Below are 23,279 nucleotides of genomic sequence, written 5' to 3' on the forward strand. Positions count from 1 at the left end.
AACAAGGTGTCGAACGCATGTGGCGTCTGGGGAACAAGACGTTCCCTAACTTAGACCATCACGGAACGGGACTATTCTATCCCGTCCAACGACGACTCATTCATTCATCCATCGAACATGTCGATGAAAGAGCAGTCTCTCACCTCACGATTTACGGGGGAAATGCGGGGGGCTACCAAAGAATGCAATTATCGTACTTTAAAAGACACTATACACTATCCAAATCGCAGACATTACATAGACAAGCTAAGCTCAAAGAGGGGGCATTTCTATTCCAGGACCCAACGACGTTGACCACTTGATCTCATTGCTGTCCGAAAAGATTCTTCCATCGCCATCTCTTCGGTTAGGGGTATAAAACACCTCCAGGGCTCCTCCCAATGCAAAATTGACAATCGCTGGCTGCATTCGTCTGTCACCAAACAATGGCTCAGGGCATGATCGTTCCGTGAGGAGTCCAATGTAAGAAACAGGCCAAAATGCAATATATGGAGTATTTGCTGACATAAGAAAATAAAGTAAAACAAATACTGTTAGAAAAGGACGCTGAGAACAAGACAAGCCAGTAGATCGGCTGTCGCAACATTCTCAGGTCCTTACTCATCCAGCGTATCCAAGAGTTTCAATCCGGTTCAAGAAATGGGAGGAAGCCTGCTCATGCCAGCTGTCGCGCACGTCATCGATATGATCAACTCAGGTCCAACAGCTTGCGCTCGTCCGTTGCCCGCGGCCGAAAGGTCCCAAGCTCTGTCACCCAGAATATTGACAAGAAGTTCCAAAAAACGCACATCCTACTTGACGAAGTCAAGTAACATTCTTTTAAAAGTATCGGACAGTAATCTTTTGGCCCTCGGCGGCAGCAGTCTACAAAAGAACGTTAGCATTTCGCCAATGCCACAAGGACAATGATAACTTACGGTGCAGCCAGTTCCCTCGCTCCACTGGCCATTGACGTAGGAGCATTTCTTGTTGCCACCCTTGATCTCAATGTTGAAGTCAAGGAGGGCAGTGCTGGTTGGCGAGTTCTGGAAAATGGAGACAAAGGTCATGCCGTTCTTCATGCCAACGCCGAGAACAACTGGTGCCCAGTTGCCGGCATCCTTGCCGGTGGAGCTGTCCCAAACGCAAGCCTGCTCGACAGTGTAGCCCTTCTTGTTGACATAGTATTGGGCTGAGGTGCCTACATTGTCCCAGACATAGTACTTGTCCTGGTCGGGGTTACAGACAGCGACGCTGCTACCAGGCTCAGCAACAGCAGGGATAACCATGTTCTCAGTTCCGGGGTAGTCAGTTCGGCAAGTTGCAACCTGCTCGTCGAGGTCATTTTGAATAGTGACACCGCCGACACCAGGTTCGCAAAGAGTGTCGTAACCATCACGTGTCAGTTCGAGCTTGCCGTCCTTGTTGCAGTAGAGTCCACCAATAGATTCACGCTCGGAACCTTGAGCAGAGGGCCACTGAGTCTTCTGGTAACCAACGGGGCAAGCGTAGGAGCACATAGCACCGGGCTTGCAACTGTCGCCAGAGATAGCAGTGTCAATCTGATAGATCAGCTTGGACACGGAGCTGTAGTCAGGGCAGTACTGGATACCAGACCAGCCATCAAGTTTCAGCCAGTCGAGGGGAACAGCACCATACGCTGAGGGGAACTCGCTGCAGTCGATGGTACCGCTCTCAAACTTCTTGTCAACACCGGTGGCGCCGCTGGAGCCACTGTAGCTGGAGCTGGAGCCACTTGACTTGGGCTTGGAGGCCTTGGATTGAGTGGCGGCTGGGGCCGAGTAGACAGCCATAGTAGCCGCAGCAGTCTTGGACTCGTAGAATTGAGCGCCCACATCCTTCTTGGGCTGAGAAACCTTGGCGGGCTGAGCAGCACTGGTGGCAGGAGCTGCGGGTGCATCGTAGGTAGGGTTAGACTCGCCAACAATGACGAGGCTACCGCCATCGAGACCAGCCTTGGCGGCCTGGATGTCGATCTCCTCTCCACCGAGCTCATAGACGGTCTCGGTGGCGGCGACAACGTACTCGGTGATAACATCAGGGTCACGCTTCTCGACCTTGGAGCCAGCGTGGCGGCGGGCGTGCATGTGCTGGTGCTGGTGATGCTGGGCGGTAGCACCGGCGGCGAGCGTGGCCGCAAGGGTGTAAGTGATGAGGTTCTTCATGGTAGCGGTTCAACCTATATATCTAGTTCAAACTTGTGATTAGCCTTCAACCTTTTCCTGTTGCTATGAGACGATTCCATGGTGTATGTTCGTGAAGGAGAGCCGATGAGACATGAGAGTTTGCGCGGTGCATCAGCATTTGCGCATGTATAGGCACGCAAAGCGTCCTATCGTCCAGTTTGCTGTTGCTTTAGTCGATGAGGCGTCAGGTAGTTCATCTGTCCTGGCTCATGTTGCTTTCCCCTCCTAGCATAATTCATCTTGCGACTCGATCTTCGCACATTGCCCGTTTCCACCATCGATTTCCCTCGGCTTGCCCGTCGTAGTTTTTTGAGTTTTGCAGCCGACAGTCGTTGTGTTTGTGGTGGTGGTTGTTGTTGCTGCTTGAATCGGTATGCCTTGAAACTCGTCTCTGCCACATCGGCCTCGTCTCCAATCGCCACTATTCCGCTTCTTTGCGCATCGACTAACCTTTTATTGTCTTTTAAAGAATGTTGTGTTTTTGAAAGTATAGTCCAATCCCCTCGACTAAGTGAGCGACTGCTGTAAAAGCGAACGTGATGAGGCAAGAAGCCGGGGAAAACAAAAAACAGTTGATAAATGAGTGTGGGAGAGAGTAAGTAAAGATGAAACTCTCAGTTGGCAAGGAAGGAGCACACGAGGAAAGCAAGAGGAACAAAGCGCCTGGGGTTGACGGAGACGAAAGGGGATAAGAATGAAAAGAGGTCCAGCGTCTTGCCCAGGATCGGGGAGGGACCAGGGACTGGGGGAGTTAGGGGAGGCCTAGAAGGGGGGCGGACTAAGGTAAGGAGCATGAGCAGGGGGTGCCCGTTGATTAAGTCCAAGAAGAAGACCGCTCAGAAACCAGGATTGGGCGGACCTCACCAAGAGATTGGCATCCGAAAAAGCTGGGCCCCGTTGATGAATGCACACCCGGCGACGATGAGGTCTGGGACGCAAACAGGCCCTAGAACGTATCATCAAGTGAGACATGATACTGAGAAAAATACCAGAAGCGGGATTTTTTTTCTTTCTTTCTGCCTCAATCAGTCTCGTATCAGGTCCAGAGTCAATGCACATACATATGCTGGGTCATGATATCTTGATCGGGCTACCTTGGCCAAGGGAGTTCCTATTTAGCAAAGTATTCAAGGGGCGCCCAACCTCCAAGTCCAGGGGAGGCCGGGAGATTCACATGAGGGGAAGACGCCAATGAGACCAACAACAGTCCAGGGGATGCTAGTACTGGTAGGAAATCGTCTAGAAACCGACGCAGGACTGTTACCAACTACTCCGTAATCTGAACGTGTTCATGACAGGAAAGGCCATCGGCCATCAACTGTTGTTGATCCTGCTCAAGAGTTGTCCGCCAGGAACGGGGGAAATTACACCTTTTTTGGTATGGTGGGTAACCTTCACAGACCCATCTCCGTGTCTCTAGTTGGCTAGCACAAGGTAGGTAAGTTGTCCCTTGTTCTGGTCCATCCATCGCATGTCCCTCCCCTGTTCCTGTTGGACGATGCCCCTCAGGAACCAGGCACAGTGCAGGCGCAGCATCTGGAAAAAGCACACACCTGCCAAAACAAATCGCATTTCCGTCCTCATTACCAAAATAGAGCTCGCCTGACAATGGACAACGAAAGTGAATCAATGCGCACATGGTTACCTTAATAGGCAAGGTACCATGTAGGTATCAGCCAATAGGGTCTTTGCGCCAGTACTTCGGAACTTCACTCATACATATTAATAAAAAAAAAGATCGACATTTCCCCCTTTCCTTTGTTCGCTTGGGCATGAGAACGTTGTCAACAACAATCGATCAATGAATCAATCTTCTGTTCTTGGTCCCTTGGCCCGTTGCTGGTTACATATGCGCCTTACGTACCACTCCAAGAACTGCGGATGTACATATGCATTGTCATCTACGCCCATGCAATTTGCCTACCCGCTGTTGTCGTCGTCATGGCATAAATTGCGATGAACAGATCCCCGTGTCCTCGGTTGTTGGATCCACAGGTCGACAGGTAAGCTGCCTGCCTACCTTACAAAGCTAACATCCAATACATAGTCTATGTACATGGGCAACAGGGGAATCATACCGCTACTCCCACAGCAACGGACCTATTTGGTAGATACAGAGTAGAGGGCCGCTATACGGTACTTCGTACAATAGCGCGCCTACGTACCACTGAACCCAGCACAAGCTAGACCCATTTCCGCCGTCTGATCACACTGGATCTACGGATGAGCAACTATTTAGCTTAGGTTAGGCCTTGGCTTTGGTTGTCTATAACTAAGTCTTCATCCACGAGTTCGATACATTCAAGTCAGGTCAGATCTAACCTCTGGATCCTTTGGATAGTTCTGTGGAGATCCAAAGCATACGAAGCGAATTGACTGGGTTTTTCATCAGCCTACCTTACCTTACGACACAACTTAACTACCTAGTCAGACCATTTTTCGCAAATACCTTACCCAAGGTAGGTACATAAGTGCTTTACCTACTAGACATGGGTCTCTGTGGAGCTCTGTTCCGCAATTGCTGTACAACAGTGCATGTGCTAGCCTAAAGCCTCAGCTGCATTCCCCTTTCGGGTACCTGGCACTACTTCTTAAATCTGTTAGGTACTCTCAGGCTCTAGATTGGAGAGACCCTTCAAAACTCTCTTTGGGGTGACCGTTAGCCGTTTCACAATGAGGCCTGGCAGTAAAGCCAATCACGAAGACCAGTTTTACGGATAACCTGCCATCTCAATCGATAGCCGCCAGCAACAACCATGGATCTCTGGTTAGTAAGATCTCACTTTGCCAGCCTCTAATACCAATATTGCTCGACACCGATACATCCATCTGGTTGGTTGCTGGTTTAATGAGGTCCAAAGCTATCACTGGCATATCAACCAAGCTCCTTCAAAAACATCCAATGTCGTGATGCTCGGTTCATGACTGAATGCATCTTGTCTGGCTTTGGTCCACCAACAAGCGTCATAATTAGATCGGCATTGCCGCGTCTTGTTAATTCCCTGCCTGCCTCAGTAATTCCTCATCCTGGTATTCGCCAAGCGAATTCTGGCTGTATGCGAAAATAGCAGTTGATGGCGTCCAATCGACAACCCCCTCGGCAAATACTTAATCTTGCTTCCTTGCTCGAGTCATCGCTGTCTCTCCTGACCGTCTGACGCTTCTCAGGGCGGATCGCGGCCAGACTTACAGCGGGCCCCCACTTTGATGAGTCTGACTGCGAAATCACTTCTTCTTCTTCTTCTTCTTCTTCTTCTTTGTCTTCCTGGTGTTTCTAAAACGGTGAGGCCCCCTTTTGGACAAGCCAGCCCAAGCCTTGGCATTCTTGTCTCTCTGCTTTTCTAGTTTGCAACGCAACCAGCTTGTTTGAAGCTTAGACTACTCCGTAGCGTTCTCCTTTTCTTTTCTCTCCACTTTTTGTCTGCTTCCCCTTGCATTGGCCTTCGGGTCTTTCATCGGCGGATATTATCCGTTCGGCGGCACACGTCAGCACCTAATTTCGTCCTCTCCCAAAGATATTGTGAACTCGCTGACCGCCGCCACATCGTTTCGTCTTGTTACAGTGGCTGGATGTGTCTGTGTAGATAAGCATGCAGGCATGCTCGCGTCCCTCTGGGTCAGTAACATTTGATCCGGTATCCAAATGTTCAAGAATACATAAGCCAACTAAGTACGTTGCCTGCTAGCACAAGCTTGAGGGTTATGTCCCTCTTTCAAAAGCCTTGTTTTTTCCCCTTACACAAGTAACTCTATACCTTCTTCAGGTCTACGACCCAGGCCTCAGAGAGCAAGGAAACTTCAGGCCCTCATAGAATGTATCATAATGTATTCATCAAATAGCCCCTACACTTACAGTAGCTTATGTGGATATGTCTCTACTTTATTTTCCTTTTGTCTTTATTGCTTATTGTTACAGTCTTCAGGAGTTCTTCTCTCGGCGTCCGAAACGCTGCTCTTGGATAACCACCCCAACTAATAGGAGCTACTTTGGCGGATTATATGTACGGCCTTGGCACAGACTGTCACTTCCCTCGGATATGTTTCACAACGTTGACATTGTCCATATATCATGGCTCCTCTCACTGACGAGTCTTCTGTGTCCTTCCTACCTACTCACTGACATATCTATTTTCGTCTCGCTTTTTGGCTAGTGACCATGAAGTTGTGCCTTGTTGATCTCTGTCTGTAGTACAGACCCTTCAACCAAAGTAGCACATATCGAATACGAACGATCTTTTATGAAGTTGATATATGTTGTGATCTGTAGGGCAGTATGTCCGCTCTCATGGTTGCACTGGTATCATAGCGGAGCTGAGACTTTCGCGTTTCCTAATGGCATTCGTCACACGTTCGCTTGGTAAACTTGTGGCTCTTCTTTTGATTTGGTCCCGGTTACATGACACGGTTCATATGACGTCGAGCTGCATTCCACTGTGGTAAGTGGTCTCAGTTAACTTGAGACTAGTTACTATGTGTTGATGTGCGAAGTGCAGTCCATGATTGCCAGGGCAAGGCACTACAAAGACCTGGAATACAATGGTTACACGTAGCTCAGGTATAGGCTAGAGACTTGGGAACAGGTCTGAAGTTTGAAGCAGAGAGTTATTCAGTCATCTGTAACGACACCATTGATTGTCGGTCACGTAGTACTATATACTGCCTTGGATATTTGACATCTTTTTTTCACTTTTGTTTCTGATTCGGCACCGCCTACCCTAAACTTGTCCATTATCGTATGAAGTGGACACTGGTCATCTAACTTATCTAACTCCTATTGAATTTCCGCAGTCCTGCATCTATAGCAGTCTTATACCTACTCCATCTACGTCTCCGTTTAGATGTGTCTTGGAAAATTCAAAACTACCAAAATGCAAACTGTGTGTCGGCAAATCTTGCAACATCACCAGCATCAAGAGACAGGACACAACCGTTGAATCACATGAGCCAAGTAACATCACAATATCTCAGTCAGACATCCAATAAAACCACGAGTCAGTATAAGAATGCGGTTGCTATCTAGGTTTCAAGGTACTCAATGGTGCTTGTCATATGAAGGATAAAAAACCTCACCCGAGACAACTTGCAACAGCTAGGAGCCTAGGACAACGGTCGAATGAATGAACATGACAATAGAAACCTGGAACTCGTGACAGGACGCCCCTTCGACAAAAGGAATATATATGGAATGTACATTGATACTATTTGTTCATCGTGGCCATGGCACGCAATGACTCAGATTCGTGTTGGGTGGAATGAAGTCTCGCGGCCTGACTTGCATCACGACTAAACCACATTTCAAGCATATCACATCTGACTGCCCTGCACTCCTGCAGGATTGATGAAGCCTGTAGGGCCCATTCATGGAGAGCATGGATTATAGTAACAAGCATGCCAGGCACGCCTTGGGCTCTGTGCAACTGGACATGTAGAGATCGCAGACAAGTAGCAGTTATTAGTCCATATCAAGTAGTAGCCCTTGAACCAGGGAAGGCATGACTCCGTACACAGCTGGGGAAACCTCATTTGAAAGCTCCTGTTCACGCACGCTGGATATGGGACGAGGCGGCCATACACAAACACCAAGACTTGTACGAAACGGGACCGAATAGGGTAACCAGAAATAACACCCGTAAGTCACACCGTCACCTTATTGTCGAAGTAGCAAAGACCACACGCAGCTTTCAGACGGGACGCCTGCAGTAATTACACCAGCAGAACGTACATTACAGGCTTGTTGTCCGACCACTTACCAGCTGAAAGGAGGAGGCGGTGTCCAATCAGTTCAATTGCATAGGATTCTCACCAATATCAACGGGGCTGAGGCGTTTACACCGGGTTTAACAAGGCACTTTTTGGGGAAACCTCTTGACATGGAAGTGTGTCGAAGGGTTCAGGAAAGTCACCGAGGCCCAGATGGAATTAAGACATCAGTTTGCGCCGGTATGATAAATCTGTGTGTACCAAGGCCAAAGTGCGGGACTGCATCCATAGGAAAGCTGAATAACGAACGTGAAAGGTGGCGGGACTATTTATTTGCTCTTTTATCTAGCACCTACGGAGGTAAACGCCCTCAAATAAGATGAAATCATGAATATCACTCAATATTGGTTCAGCAACAAATCGAAAATCACTGAACAGAGAATAGCCTTGCACGCGCTGAACAAGCTCAGTTGTTTCCGGTGAAGCGAACCTGATTGTCTCACAGCCACAACAGCAAGTGGGCGGTTTAATGTGACCACTGTGACGTTGACGGTGAATCAAGCCGCTAGAGACTCGAGAATTAGGGAATACTCGTGAGATCAGCGCATACTCTCCAGCCTCCCGAGCCTGCGAGCCACGTTAACATATTGCTAAACCGCATGAGACTTCACCACTGACTTGATTGATGCTTGATATTAATTTGAAAATGTGATCTGATATAAGTTAGGCAAGCTACTAACCACCTAAGGAGGCTGTCATTGCGATGGGCATAATTTACAAGCATCATGATATGTTCGCTATACAAGTAAAATGTCTAATTGCAGGGCGTTTGCTGACAAGTTTGACCCGTACAAGAGTGGCGTGTATTGTGCTATATTGTGAGAAGATACCGAGCCGGATACCGTAAATTGGCCAAATCCTTAATAAGTCTTCCAGGTTCTGATTCTGAGTATCCTATCAATTTCTCCAACGATCTTTGGAAGTCTCGCGGCAACACAGGAAAAGAATTCAGTGACGACAGGCGTGGCGGAGTAGAAGGCTGGATGTTAGCATTGCTAGGATCAGCCACACCACTATAGAATCATGTCTAGCATGTTCCTCGGTGACAAGAAAACACCAGACCTCAGTATAGGGTGTCAAAATAAACTCAGCTTAAAGTATGTGAAACTTACGCAAATCTACCTAAGTATTTTTGTCACTCAGGGTCAAGGTCCCAAGTTTTCTTTCATCCCCTAGCATGTACCAGCGAGTGGCAGGATTTTCTGGACTTCCTAGGCTTTCCCACACACACACACCAACGCCGAGCGTCATAGGGGTGCCATAGTTGTATTTGAGCATGGTTCATGGATCTGAGGTCCATTTACGAGGCGTTTGATCGCACCGCCACCATTTTGGTTCACCTGAGGGAAGTTAAGTTGAGCAGGGATTGGTTCAGCTTCGTTGCCCAGTCCCCTGAACCAATGCTACCTGGGTACCTTGGCCCAGGGAAACAGAACAGAGGTTGAAGACAAGCCTTCAGCTGGGGCGTTTCGATAGATTGAAACGGCAGGTATGTAGGTTCATTTGATGTCCGCTCAAAAAGGAGCGAAAACCACTAGACTACTACAAACCAGAAGGGATTGTCATTGTGAATTAGTTATCTTCGTCTCGTTTCTCCTTGCAATAATCGAATGCCCTAAGAAGCCCGGACAGAGTGGGCGGCAGTAAGTCTTCATTGTTTCCCATGTTTCTTGTTTCTTGTTCCTTGTTCCTTTTCTCGCCTTCGAGTCAACTCGATCCGCCTCTCAACCTACGATAGAGCAGTGACATGCCGCTTATTACGATAGCTTGTGGAACCTGTTTGCCTTATCGATTTGGAGAACCCGAAGGTAATCAGTGGGCCGTCCTGAGACTAGATATACCGATACTCTCGACCCAAGTACAGGTAGGCCCTTCAGTATCCGAGATGTCATAAAGTAAGAACGACGCCAGAAGCAGCTGTCATCATCTCCCGCTCAGCGTGGAAGCGTCTTCCCGCCTGTCCTCCGTCTTGCAGGCACATGCTATTGACTGTAGTAAGATGGTATGTATATGCGCCTCGGGCGGCCCCGTCAGTGGCTGAGATTTCGACATCCAGTTCCGCAAAGCAAGGGCTGTGCTGGGGTGTAAGGTCAAAAGAGGAGAGAAGAGCGTCGAAGAGGCGGTTTGCCAATAAAACAGTAAATCACTGTCGATGATGACTCCATTGGGATCGCGATTGCAAGATGCAGGCAAATCATCCACTCCAGTTGGACGGTGGTGAATGTCTTGGCTGGCTGACCAAATGATGGATGTTTCCTCAGCAGGGAATAACGGTACCTGACGTCAAAGTACCTTGAAACGAAAATCAGTCACTTTCAGTTAGACCTTTCCCCAGCACGTTTCTAGCCCGTCGCTTCATACCAGAAACGTATTCGCATCGCCCACTTCTGTCCTCTTTGGCGCTCTTCGGGCTTTCACTTTGGGCTGTGGTCATCTTCCGCTCCGGGGCGTTCCCCAACAGGCGCGCGTTTCCCGTTCCCCTACGTTTCCACTGGTTTTCGCGTCGCTGGCGTGTTTTGTTGGCTTCCCTAGGTAGGCGAGACACCGATACCAATATATCTCGATATTTATATCTAAGGTATGAATGATCGTCGCGTGAAATAATTGTGTTTCAGGTATCTCATCAGCTTGTTTTAATGCAAACCTTGTGGCTAATGCTATCTCGGAGCTGCATGGCACATAGTGCTTTCCCAAAACAATAAAGAAAACATTCGTGACGAGATAATTTGAGGTAAGGAAGGTGACAGGGTACATTGAACCCAAGGTACCTACCAGGTTTCTGGCACGATCCCACCTGAGAGACAGGACAGGCCTTTTTGGGAGGAACCAGCCCGGCAGCTGTCAACAATCAATCCACTGACACACGCCCACACACTCTTTCCCTCTTCCATACCCCACTTATTCAACTGGCCATGCTTTGTGATCCAATCAGGAAAGGTTCTTACCCACTTGCCCACTTTCAGAGGCCCTCACTATCGCTCATCGCCCGTCTTCGCCTCGCATCTCTCTCATCGGCCGCCTTGTTCACTTTCTTTCTCTACGTCTCCTTGCACAACTCTCCTTCAGTGCTACATCGTCATTAACTGTCAACCATTCTCACGGATACATTGGCTCGTTGTCATTTCCCCAGAATACTTACCTTAAATCGTCCTTTCTTCACACTACTGTATTGCCGGTTCTCGAGCCTCAATTCTGTTTGTTGCATTCCTCGCCTAAGCCACCCACTGCCCACAGCGTAAACCCGCCCACCCAGTGCTTGCTTCTTTCTTCACTCGCCTCTCTGCCCTGACCCGGGGGAAAATATCAGCTCTCGCCACGTCTCCAGCCACACATTAATCCATCTCGCCCCGATATGTGCCTTTGGCCCAAGGCTGTTGCGACATCGAAACCTCGAAATTGATCGCATGCTGGATCAGATTTGCATTTGATTATTCCAATTCTCTGCTTTCCATCTGCCTCTATGGCATCGGACGCTTCCGCCTTTACCGCGATTGACCCCCCGCCCGCAACGCGCGCAGAGGCGACCCCTCCTGCTATCATCCCTTCAGACGACGCTGCTATCAGATTGCTCAAACGGCCTCGTTCAACGTCACCTTCATCGCCGCGCTCTCTCGTCGCGCAGTCGCAGGGACTCCTGGGACTTGGATCACCGGCCAAGTCTGCCCGTTTGGCACTCGCGTCGAGTATTTCTCCGACGCCTTTGACCGCGGCAGCTGCCCTCGAAGACGAGCGCCGGCGACGCGAAGTTGACGATCACGACGACGGGACACGAGCCCCAGCACCCACGAGCGACAATCCTAGCCACCGAGTTCTAACTTCCCTCATGTCTGGAGCGGTTCAGGCTATGAGCCGCCCTGCTGACGCGCCTCAGCTAGCACCAACAGCTACCATGGACCCATCTCCAAAGCCTACAAACCCCGTGTCGCTGGCGCAAACCGCGACAAGTCAGGTTGAAGAGCATGGCGCACCAAGTCCACAGAGCACCAACAGCCTTGTTGGGGTCCCTGTTACCGAAAGCCCGACTCCAATGGAAGTGGACGCACCCAAAGTTGATCAACAGCAGCATCACCAGTCGTTACAGCAAGTAGTCGGGCAGGAAGAGAGACATCAGCCTGGATCCCTATCTTACCCTGGTTCTCTTCAGGCTACGGGCAACCTGACAGAAACCCCAACTCGAGGCATGAGCTTTCCGATGCCTACCCCAGGCCAGACATCTCCTACATCATCTGGGTCAAAGAAGCACAAATGTCCTTACTGCAATACTGAATTCACACGCCACCACAACCTCAAGAGCCATTTGCTGACGCATAGCCAAGAGAAACCTTACGTTTGCACGGAATGCCAGATGCGTTTCCGTCGCCTGCACGACCTCAAGCGTCACGGTAAACTGCACACTGGTGAGAAGCCCCACGTTTGCCCCAAGTGTGACCGAAAATTCGCTCGCGGCGATGCGCTCGCTCGTCACTCTAAGGGCGCTGGTGGCTGTGCTGGGCGGCGATCCAGCATGGGTAGTTTCGTTGATGACAACGATATTGAGACCAGTCTTGGCGAAGCTGATGAATCGGCCATGTCTGGACTTACGTACGATAACGCTGAGGAAGATGAATTGAGACGTCAAAGTTTACCAAGCATCACCGCCCAGCATGTTGCAGGAGCACAAGTTGATGGCTACAACACCCATGCTCGGACATATCCACCACCTGGTGCTCGACCTGGGACTGGGGGACTTTATCCCCCCAATGTCAACCAAAATCAGGCAAATTCCAACCCTTCTCAGTCTGTCGCCAACAACATTGCAGGGCACAATTCTACCGCGGGAATCGCATCCGTTGCGGCCGCCAATGCGAACATGTATTCCCAGACTGGCATTACAGAGTCTCCAAAACCCTTGAGCCCTGGGGTGCAAGGACATGACTCCAATAATTTGGCGCGCCAGCGCTCTCCTAGTTTGACCCAGCAGCTGCAGCAGGCGCAGTTTGGACGTCGAGCATCGGATATACAGTCACCGCATAACTCGCAGCCCCGACCCAAGCTTCCCGGTTTGTCGCATCCTGAGTTCGCGGCGCCTGGGTCAACCGGCTTCTCTCACACCCGGAGCGGCAGTGGCGCGCAGTCTATCAACGACAGCGGAAACATGTTTGCTCAGAGTGATCCGAGTGTGTGGGCGTATGTTCAGGCGCTAGAGGAGAAAGTCAAGGCGCTTACAGATAAGGTTTCGACTTTGGACCATGTCGTTGCAGACTTGAAACAACAGATGGAAACACGCGATGCCGCCGCGGCGGCCGTCGCCAAAGTATAACACAGCCTGCATTACACTCATTCATGAGTGCTTCCGTACTGCGTTACTATATACCAAAGCACACAGAGACGACCTTCGTTTTTTTAACCTTGAGAAGTATTTGGCATGGTGCTCAGGGAGGCGTTTATGGGACATTGGGGCATGCTTTTTTTGTTTTTCCTTTTCTGTTTCTGTGGAAGGTAGGGACCTCCACGCCAAAAGAACGGGGCACGGTCTAGTCATGATTATCCCGTCGTTATTTCATGTAACATATATTGTTGTTTTGTCCAGATACTGTGCCTCGTGGCAGCAGAGATCTATGTGCTAGTACAGGTGTGAAAGAGTTGTATTATGCAGAGTGGAAGCTTTGTATATAGAGAGTCTAGCTCGTCGAGGGCCATAAGCTCTTACTAGAGTGAACATGGCAAGTGATTAAGTTCTGTCATCGTCTGCTGTATGTTGAGGATGTGCATCTTGTTATCTGTGGCTAGCCGAGGCTCGTGGAATTTGATGGTTCCTGCCGGGTAGCAGGGCGCTGACTGGGGAATAATTAATTGGGGACTCTGAGACACAGCACAGTTGACGGCGGATATTTACTACAGTGGGTCGGCAAAAGTCCCGACACATAGCTAAAAAGGCTCCTTGATTTTATTTATTATATAATAAGCTATATAAAATAGATAAAAAAATAAAAAAATAATATAACTAATATTTAAATAGTTAAATTATAATATAATAATATTAGAATTTATATATAATAAATATACTTATATTATTAATAAGTTTTAAATTTATATTAAGTTTTTAAAATAATACTATCTTTTTAAACCTTATTAATTAGATTAATAGATTAATTATAATACTTAAAAACTAATAATTATATTATTTAAAAGCTTAAAAATATCATAAAGCTTAAAGTATTTTATTAAATATTTTATTTAATTTTATAATTAAGTTTATAAAAGTAAAAAAAAGCTATAATTTCCTTAAAATCTTAAATTTTAAGCTTTTTTTATATTTATAAATTAAAATTAAAATACTAAATAAAAATATTAAATCTTAAATTATGATTTAATAATACTATTTAATAGCTTAAGTTTTATAAAAAAAACTTATAAATAATAAAAAACTTTATTTTAAATAGTTAATAAGGGATTATAATAATAACCTTTTTTAAAAGTTTTTTTAAATTTTAATTTTAATTTTTAAAATACTTAAAAAATATATAAAAAAAAAACTTAAATATTTTAAGATAATATAGCTATTTAAGATTATAATAAAATATATTATAGCCTTAGTATAATAAAGTTATATATTTATATATATAATTATAAAATAAGGCTAATTTTGGCTATGTGTCGGGACTTTTGCCGACCCACTGTACACATGTACGGATAGACATATGAATTAAAGCCATTGATAATTTACGTCGATGCTCACAAAGCGCTCGGTACTTATAATCTAAAAGCAAGGCTCAACTCATCTATCAAATCTCGCATTGAGTTACCTTCGTACGGGTAGGGACTGTCTACTAAACTTGTGTAAACCTGAAGGAGCGGCAAGTGGAGACATGAACAAACTTCGCCCCCCCTGGCCAGATCAAGATCGAAGCTTCTGATTTCACGTGTCAGACATGACCTATGGTTGGTGCGACGTCATCACTGGCACTTAGCTTTTTGCATAACACAAACACGAAAGCGGTTCAGGTTCCACCCTCTCCGTAAGGCGATATCATGGCGGTTAATGCCTGTGTCATAGTCGCCGATTGAAAATTTCCATTCTCTTTCTCTCTCGCGGCATTGCAAATATATACCCTTCTTCTTACATCAGTTTCTGATGTGACTGTGCTTGTGATCAGCAGTTTCTCGTGCAATTCCCGACATCCCCAAGACCCCCCGGATATCTCTCTGCTCAAGGATCCTGCCTTGTCACGAAGCAGCAACATTTGAGCAGCGCCGTGTATCATGTCGAACACTGTGGTTGACAGTGATGTTCCCCTCATCAACGGTAAGCCCATTCATTCATGTGCCGTTGATTTGTGCCTGCTTTGGGCCCTTCATACTTCTTTGCGTTGTGAAGCAAGCATACGGTGACGTGATAGTTTGATTGCTGATACATTGAGTACGATTTCCCCAGAGACTTACTAACATACTTCAAAGAGGCCCATCCTTCTAATACAATTGAGAAAGTGACAACAATTCCTAATCCGGAAAATGAGCATCCGGCCGAGCCGTCCCAGTTGCAGAATGGAGACACTGTGGAAGCTGTATGTATTAAGCCCTCCGGCTTCAAACCATCAAAGAAACTGTATTAATCACTGTTGGCAGAGAGATTCGGAGCACCCACAGCTGCCTGATCGTGATTTCGAGTCGAGCATTTCTACCAGCAACGCCGACTTTGACGATTTGATGCTTTCTACAGACGGTGCGCCTGATGGCAAGCTGAATGGAGGAGCCCCGAGTGGGACTCGAAACGGTACTGGAAAGAGCTATGCAGCAGCAGTAGCTGAAGCGGACGAGAGACGCGGCAAAGCAGAAGATCCAAACAACGGTGAAAAGAACTACGCGGATGTTGTCGCTGACAGAGACGTGGACAACACCAGCAGACATGATCAATGGTCCTATCCCGAGCTCCCCATTACCGCTCATCCTAAAAGTATCAAGACGGGGAGCTGGCGCGCGGGAGGCATTCGTTTCGCGCCATTGCGGGTGCCCATGAGGCGACGGCTACAGACTGCAGCAGTCTTGTTTCATTGCATGTCTATTGCCACATTTGTGTCAGCCTTTTGGTTAATCTGCGCCAATCCGCTCGCTTGGCCTATCATTATAATTTATCTGATCCATCTTGCTCTTTCAACTGCAGGAACCAACGGCAACCTGACGTATCGCTCAGAATGGGTACGAAGCCTCAAGCTCTGGAAGCTCTTCACTGGGTACTTCCCCATGAAGCTGCACAAGACGCACGAACTACCGACCGATAGGAAATACATCCTCGGGTACCATCCACATGGCATCATTTCCCATGGAGCCTTCGCCGCCTTTGGCACCAATGCTCTCGGGTTTCGCGAACTGTTCCCGGGAATCACCAACACCCTCCTCACCCTCGACTCCAACTTCCGCCTCCCCTTCTACCGCGATTACATCATGCTTCATGGACTCCAGTCAGTCTCTAAGGAATCGATATGGAATCTTCTCTCAAAGGGCGGTCCTAGCAATGATGGTCGAGGCCGCGCTGTTACTATTGTTGTTGGCGGTGCCCGCGAATCGCTCGAGGCCCAACCAGGAAGCCTTCGGTTGATCCTCAAGAGCCGAAAAGGGTTTGTCAAGATGGCACTTCGTACCGGAGCCGATCTAGTTCCTGTTATTGGATTCGGAGAGAACGATCTCTATGACCAGCTGAGCCCTAAGACACACCCCCTTGTACACCGAATCCAGATGATCTTTCTCAAGGTTTTCAAGTTTACCGTGCCAGCTCTCCACGGCCGTGGTGTGCTGAACTATGATGTTGGTCTCATGCCTTATCGTCGACCCGTTAATATTGTTATCGGACGGCCGATCCGGGTTGACAAGGCTCATGGACCTCAACCAGGCCAACAGGACATTGATGAGCTGCATGAACGTTATGTTCAGGAAATTGAGAAGCTGTGGGATGCATACAAGGATCAGTTTGCTGCCGATCGCAAGGCCGAGTTGGAAATCTTCGCCTAGATTTCTCTTATTTGCCGCAGAATGCTTGGGATGCTTATATATTGGTTGCTAGATTGTCAACTATCGTAGCTGTTCTCAAGATACAGACAGGCAGAATGGCGTGGGATTTCGTATTTTGATTGTGTCAAGGGTGGTCCGCATATATGTATATATATACTGGTCTTAATTTCGAAGCTTCTATCGTATGCAGCAAACTACCTCCCATTCACTGATTGCATGCATGTACCGCGTATATTGTTTCTTTCCACGCGAGATTCTATTCGATTGACACTATTACACAGGCACGTGACTGCGCGCATGGAAGTGAAGGACCGAGCGCGTGGATCGCGTCATATAGTGTAGCTCCTAACAATTGACATTCACTCTAATTCATCCACCAAACTAGCTGCCTAGTACCTATCAAGACTCCCAAAACCTTTCCGGCGCAATTGATAAGCCGCCTCTTCTGTTTGGGATTCAATTTCATCGGCGATGGCTCGTACATCTCAGCGCAAAAAGCAGGCAGTTAGCTACAACGAGGACCCTGACGACCACGAGATGCCCCAGGTGACTAAGGCTGTAGCGGCTGCGACTAAGGTCATTCAGAAAACTAAGGGTGCAGTTACAAAGATAGCAACTGCAAAGGCTGCATCTGTAAAGACAGTAACGAAGCGGAAAGCCTCGCCCGAACCTGAGATAGCCTCCCCAGCTCCAGCGGCAAAGACGACCAAGAAGCGCAAAACAAAGGCAAAGGACGAAGATGCGAAACCCCTGGCAGATAGAACGGACGTATCATCACTTCAACCTACCATGAACATTGGCGCTCACGTCAGTGCCGCAGGAGGTTAGCCTTATACTTTGTTTCCTTGGTTGTATCTAGGCTAAACGTTTCCCTCTAGGAGTACAGAATTCCGTCACAAACGCTGTCCACATCGGCGCAAACGCTTTTGCACTTTTCCTCAAATCACAAAGAAAATGGACGAACCCGCCTCTTGACCATGAGGCCAAGAATCAATTCATCTCAATGTGCAAAGAACACAGTTATAGCGCAGGCGAACATGCCCTTCCCCACGGCTCATATCTCGTCAATCTAGCGCAGGCTGATGAGGAGAAGGCGGACCAAGCATATAAGTCCTTTCTGGATGACCTAGAACGTTGCGAGCAGCTGGGGATTCGCCTGTACAACTTTCATCCTGGATCGACCGGCGGAGATGCTCGGCCAGCAGCCATTGCACGTATTGCCGCGCAGCTTAACAAGTCGCACAGGGCTACCAAGACGGTGATTACTGTCCTGGAAAACATGGCAGGCAGTGGAAATGTCATTGGATCAACCTGGGAGGATTTGAGGGACATCATTGCCCTGGTTGAGGATAAATCTAGAGTTGGTGTTTGCATTGACACCTGCCATGCCTTTGCAGCTGGATATGACCTAAGAACGCCAGAGGCATTCAGTAAGACTGTTAACTCTTTCAACGACATTGTCGGTCACAGATATCTCAAGGCCTTCCACTGCAAGTATTCGATCTATATCTTTCCTTTCTGCGGCAGCTGACATTTTTTTTAGTGAACGACAGCAAAGCTCCCTTCAATTCCAATAGAGATCTCCACGCCAACATCGGAACGGGCTTTCTCGGCCTCCGCGCCTTTCACTGCATCATGAACCATGCCCCTTTCGCGGGTATGCCTATGGTACTCGAGACGCCCATTGATCGGCTGGGTGCTGACGGCAAATCTGTCGAGGACAAGAAGGTCTGGGCTAACGAGATCAAGCTCTTGGAGCGCCTTGTGGGCATGGATGCGGAGACTGAGGAGTTCAAGGACCTTGAAATAGAGTTGCAGGCCCAGGGAGAGTCAGAAAGGAACAAGATACAGGATCAGGTTGATCGTAAAATGGCCAAGGATGCCAAGAAGGGGACCAGGAAGGCAGGGAAACGGAAGAAGAAGGATGATTCTGATGACGAGAGCGAGTAGATGTCTTCAATTGGTTACTGTAGTGTGTAGCGAGTTGCGGCTGATTGAAAGGATTTGGAGCGGACAGTTAGGTGCAATGTAATATCATACAGTCGTCTCTTTTATACTTCACAGGGCTATGGTGGTTATCGCCGTTATCTGGCCTGAAGCATGCTTGGCATGCTTAGGTTTCCTGGTCAAGTTAGCTATAGCGGTCACTCACTGCATACGACAAGATTCATAAAGTGACGAATGACAAGCAACTTCTCATGAACGCAGACATAAACCGATCGGTATTTCTATCGCCAGGCTTATCTAGATCTATAATACTCTCTAAAGGGGTATAACTGCTCACAACCATTTATCTTGCAAAGAGCAAGGACCAACACATGCAGAAAATACTCTGTCAACCAACGCCCCCTCTACCGATATCCAACGCCAGGCCCCGAAGAATGACAACACCAACCACTGGTCACTTCTACTTGCGATTCTTGCCAAAGGTAGCTTCAAGCCTGGTCATGACACTCTTTAGTCCAACACCTCTCTCACAGTTGGCCCCCAACCAAGTTTCCATCCTCTCCCTGACATTCCTCATCGACTTAAGCACAGGCATCTTGCCACCATCCTCGCCCCCAGCGGCTGCAGCAGCCCCGGGGTTTAGTAGAAGCTCGAAACAGTCAGACCAGAGTTCAGTCTGCCAGTATCGCTTGAGGCTCTCACGGATCTTGTAACGTCGACCAGACTTGCCGAGTCCACCTTGGTCACACCGTACAGTCTCGATGTACTTGCCAAAGAGGAGCGTGTGGATTGTGCCAGCGAGGCCGTGGTAGTCAATCTGCCACGTCCATGGGCGGCCCTCTCGCATCTCAGCGCAGTCTTGAGCGCTGGTTTTCCAGTCGGCAATGAACTCAACTTCGGGGACAAAGGCGCGCATGTCAATACCGCGACCAAAATCAATAAGCACAACTCCACGCGACGACCACCCACCACTCCCATCAGCCTTCCACTGAGCTGTCAGGAACTCGTCATCAGACAGTGCGTCCAAACGTAGCAGGCAATTGTCGGCTTTGAGATCTCCGTGCAGAATACTCTTGGAGTGAAGAGCCTCAACGGTTCGCAGAAGCTCGATAGTAAAAAACATTGCCAGCTGCTCATCCATGACGGCAGAAGGTTCAGCTCGGAAGAAGTTGACGACATCTAAAAGGGTGCCATGGGGATGGTAAGGCAAGAAAAGAAACGCTTCATCTTGGAAGAGGTGCATCTCATGCGCGTAAGACAGGGAGGCAGAAGCACGATGCTGAGGGCCCAGGCGAGTGTGAGCCAGACGCATCATATGGAACTCCCATGGTGTAGGTGGGTTCTCCATTTTTAAAGCCTTGATGTCACTGCGATGGCTAACGGCGAAAGCGCCCTTGCCCATGGTAGGTATTGCGTTCTCATCGTTCTCATCAGCTTCTGGAGCCGATTTCTCAACAAGGTAAACAGGTGCGAATGCTCCAGCACCAAGTTCTTTCTTGATTTTGTAGGTCGAAGGAGTGCCAGGGAGCTCAATCACTACAGGAGCAGCAACAGGTACCGTTTTATTATCGCCTGACTTGTTTGCCTTAGCCAGGGCCTTGGCAAACTTGCGGATCTCAGCCCCTCGTTCATATTTCTCATGTCGATGGTCATAGAAGCCAGAATACGAGCTCAATGGGGGTAGCATCCTAGCGATGATCTCAGAACGAACTGATCCATCCACAGGGTTACACTGAGCATCCTTGATAATGGGGCCCTTTGGAGCAAGAGGCTTAGGAGGGATTGCTTTGCCCAAAGGCCCAATGGACTTTGGAGCAAGAGGCGCGGACATCTTGGGGGGTGGAATAGGATCATGGACCATCTCTCGAAGAGGGCTGCTTAGAGGTTCTGAATCTGAACTCCCCTCGTCCTCTTCGTCAATAGTTGGAGAATTATCCTTCTTAGAAGGTGTCTTGTATCCACGGCGCTCCATAGTCACATCCAGAGACACTTCAGTCCTCTCGGTGATGGGAGTCATAAAGGGTAGTCGGTTATTGGCCACCTCGGCCGGATCCCTAAATGGCCGAGTTGGGGGCTCGTAGTCTTCAGGCGGGATAGGAACAAATGTTGTACGAGCTGTAGAAGGGAAATCTTCAAACACTGGAGTTTCAAGCTCCTCGGCCTCGTTGTTTTGCTCTTCTTCGGTTCCCATTTGTTGATCAGTGTTATGGAAAGCTTCAGGTGACTCCTGATCAGGTCCTGGGGCACCTGTATCGACCAAATCGGATCCTTGTGTCTCATTTCGTTCGGTGCCTTCGTCACCATCATCTTCTCCATCAATATGAGGAATGTGTCTTCGAGTTGAAAAGTCGGACCATTCACTAACACTCTTGACATCAGACGTCTCATCGTTCTCGTCGTCACCGGCCTCGCTGTGCTCTATATGCCTTGTGGTGCCTGTGCTTTCTGCATCGGTAGTATAATTATCATCACTCTCATAATCGTCATCATCTGCGCTCTCTTCATCCTCCTCCTCCTGTCCAGCAGGTTTCAGGGGTGCATTGAAAATATCATAAATATCATCAGTGGCAGCCTTGGTATGAAGTGTCATGGTAGGCTCAGAGGTGTTTTTCTTCTTGAGTTTTGGTCTGGATGGCGAGTCAAGCTTTGCTTTGACTATTAAACGGTCAGATGATTGTGCGATTCTGAGAACAGAGCGACTCACTGATCTGGGTCTCGTTGACCTCCATCATTTTCTTCTTCTTACCACCTCGTGACCCGCGATATTGCTCGACAGCCTTGCCATTCTCGTCATACTGCACAATGTCCTTGTGAACTGCCAACTTGGTGGAAGAATCCTGATGAATAACCAACTTCTCAGCTGTGTCTTTGTGAATGGCCAACTTGCCTACAGGGTCTTGATGGACAGGGCATCTGTCGACTGGATCTTGATGGATCAGCAGCCTCTCCCCTGCTCCTTTGCTGACTTCTTCGATCTCGAGGGGCACGAGAGGCTCAGGAACGAGGTTCTCGTCAAATGTTTCATCTTCCCAACAGTGGTCGAGCCAGCCTCGGCCAGCAGCCATAATCTCCTCGAAACTAAGCTCTGTACCAATCTCTTCAGGAGTTGGGTAGATAGCAGCAAGGTCAACAAAAACACGCTCTTTTTTTCCAGTTTGCGGATGAACAGAAATTTGATGCTTCGATGGAACAACCACGATATTCTTTATTTGCGAAAGAGACTATTGAACCATAAAAAGTCATAACCATACATTAGTCCTATGATCATCAACATGTGGGCAAGCCGGGAGGAAGAATATCAACTTACCGGATCCCTAAACACTGACATCTTAGGAGCCGTACTCTTCTTGCCACCAGCTGGTAGTGTCTCACCCGCCCAGGGTTTGGCTTCTACTGCATTCTCCTTCCTTCGGTCTGCCAATGAACCGATACTATCCCACCCTTTTGAGCCCGCACTCATTGATGACATGGCAGAAGGTTGGGCATCAGCGTCAGAGAAGATTGCCAGCTTGGACTTGGAGGGCTTGCCAGCTCCACCACTTGAAGGTCTTGCCGCCTGAGGATCTGCTGCTCGCGCAGCAGCAAAGGGATCAACTTTAGCAGCAAGCGCCGGCCGCATGGTAGGCAATGCTGGCGATGAGGGTTCGTTCATGACGTCGGGCTGCTGGGCGACCCGCTGCTCAAACTCCTTGAACTTGCGAATAAGTCGCTGAACAGGTCGAGCCTCGCGATCAATACCCAGCTTGTACACTTCTTCGGCTTGTGCCCATCTATTCGCTCCCTCAAGCCAAGCAGCGTATTCCTCGTAAAATAATGCGAGGGACTCTCCTATCCCATGTCTCGATAAGAACATGTACGTCTCGCGGGGTGTGTCGGAGAAGAAGTGGATGTAGTGAACCCAGAGTTTGAGATATCGAGGGTCGTTTTTGTATTGTGCTGAACCAATAAAGGTTTTGGTTGCACGCTCGAGAAGGGTATGCAGTTGTGATTGTGGTGTTGCTTGCGCTGAGGGGTAGGCGTCTAGGGTCCATCGAACATAACGTTCAAAAACGTCAAGAGGATCGTCTGACTCGGCGATGTTTTCAACTTCTTGTTCGAATTCGGCGCGAATGCAGTCGTTGACATTGCGCGTGTCCGAAGGGGTCGGCGTAGACAGTTTATGGAGTGGTGATGGGGAGTAGAGCTCAGCTAGCTTCTTAGCTGAACGACCACCAGGTAGAGACTGGATATTTTCTTTTTGTCCTTCGATCAAGTCAAAGTCAATCAGATCTCCAGAAGCTGACATGGTGAGTTAGTATTTCCTCTAGTGAGGCGTTTGCTTCGTGTAAAACACTCTCTGGGGCAGTTAGGGGTGTGGTTGTTGTTAAAAGGCTAAACATTTAACTTAAGTGGGATGGTCGC

The 23,279-nt window shown here is 48.4% G+C and overlaps 5 protein-coding genes across 10 annotated transcripts; 3 read left to right on the forward strand and 2 right to left on the reverse strand.

Annotated features, from left to right (window-relative positions):
- Positions 1-163: 163 nt before the first annotated feature.
- Positions 164-3,510, reverse strand: FVEG_01486 (murein transglycosylase). Of its 2 annotated transcripts, none has more exons than XM_018888492.1 (4): positions 3,248-3,510; positions 2,637-3,202; positions 918-2,179; positions 164-864 (listed from the first exon to the last, which is right to left on the reverse strand). In XM_018888492.1, exons 3-4 carry the CDS (start codon positions 2,163-2,165, stop codon positions 820-822), a joined length of 1,293 nt encoding a protein of 430 aa, XP_018744406.1. In that variant the 5' UTR covers positions 2,166-2,179; positions 2,637-3,202; positions 3,248-3,510; the 3' UTR covers positions 164-819. The 2 variants fall into 2 exon arrangements, with proteins under 2 accessions (XP_018744406.1, XP_018744405.1); XM_018888491.1 differs by having other exon boundaries at positions 170-864; positions 918-2,187.
- A 5,044-nt stretch (positions 3,511-8,554) lies between these two features.
- FVEG_01485 (hypothetical protein) lies at positions 8,555-13,893 on the forward strand. Of its 5 annotated transcripts, none has more exons than XM_018888488.1 (3): positions 8,555-9,948; positions 10,003-10,561; positions 10,615-13,893. In XM_018888488.1, exon 3 carries the CDS (start codon positions 11,407-11,409, stop codon positions 13,243-13,245), a length of 1,839 nt encoding a protein of 612 aa, XP_018744402.1. In that variant the 5' UTR covers positions 8,555-9,948; positions 10,003-10,561; positions 10,615-11,406; the 3' UTR covers positions 13,246-13,893. The 5 variants fall into 5 exon arrangements, with proteins under 5 accessions (XP_018744402.1, XP_018744400.1, XP_018744401.1 ...); XM_018888490.1 differs by having other exon boundaries at positions 9,449-9,589; positions 9,713-9,948; positions 10,003-13,893; XM_018888486.1 differs by having other exon boundaries at positions 8,555-10,561.
- A 1,295-nt stretch (positions 13,894-15,188) lies between these two features.
- FVEG_01484 (hypothetical protein) lies at positions 15,189-16,931 on the forward strand (the record flags this gene model as incomplete). Its single annotated transcript, XM_018888485.1, has 3 exons — positions 15,189-15,231; positions 15,384-15,490; positions 15,552-16,931. 3 exons carry the CDS (start codon positions 15,189-15,191, stop codon positions 16,929-16,931), a joined length of 1,530 nt encoding a protein of 509 aa, XP_018744399.1.
- A 471-nt stretch (positions 16,932-17,402) lies between these two features.
- On the forward strand, positions 17,403-18,881 carry FVEG_01483 (AP endonuclease 1; the record flags this gene model as incomplete). Its single annotated transcript, XM_018888484.1, has 3 exons — positions 17,403-17,754; positions 17,810-18,421; positions 18,475-18,881. The coding sequence occupies 3 exons, from the start codon at positions 17,403-17,405 to the stop codon at positions 18,879-18,881; spliced, it is 1,371 nt and encodes a 456-aa protein (XP_018744398.1).
- Positions 18,882-19,338: 457 nt separating this feature from the next.
- On the reverse strand, positions 19,339-23,247 carry FVEG_01482 (BUB protein kinase; the record flags this gene model as incomplete). The annotated part of the gene is made up of 3 exons (XM_018888483.1): positions 22,186-23,247; positions 21,583-22,099; positions 19,339-21,533 (listed from the first exon to the last, which is right to left on the reverse strand). The coding sequence occupies exons 1-3, from the start codon at positions 23,161-23,163 to the stop codon at positions 19,339-19,341; spliced, it is 3,690 nt and encodes a 1,229-aa protein (XP_018744397.1). The 5' UTR covers positions 23,164-23,247.
- Positions 23,248-23,279: the final 32 nt, after the last annotated feature.

The sequence above is a fragment of the Fusarium verticillioides genome, chromosome 1 (assembly GCF_000149555.1).
Source record: "Fusarium verticillioides 7600 chromosome 1, whole genome shotgun sequence".
Lineage (NCBI taxonomy): Eukaryota > Fungi > Ascomycota > Sordariomycetes > Hypocreales > Nectriaceae > Fusarium > Fusarium verticillioides.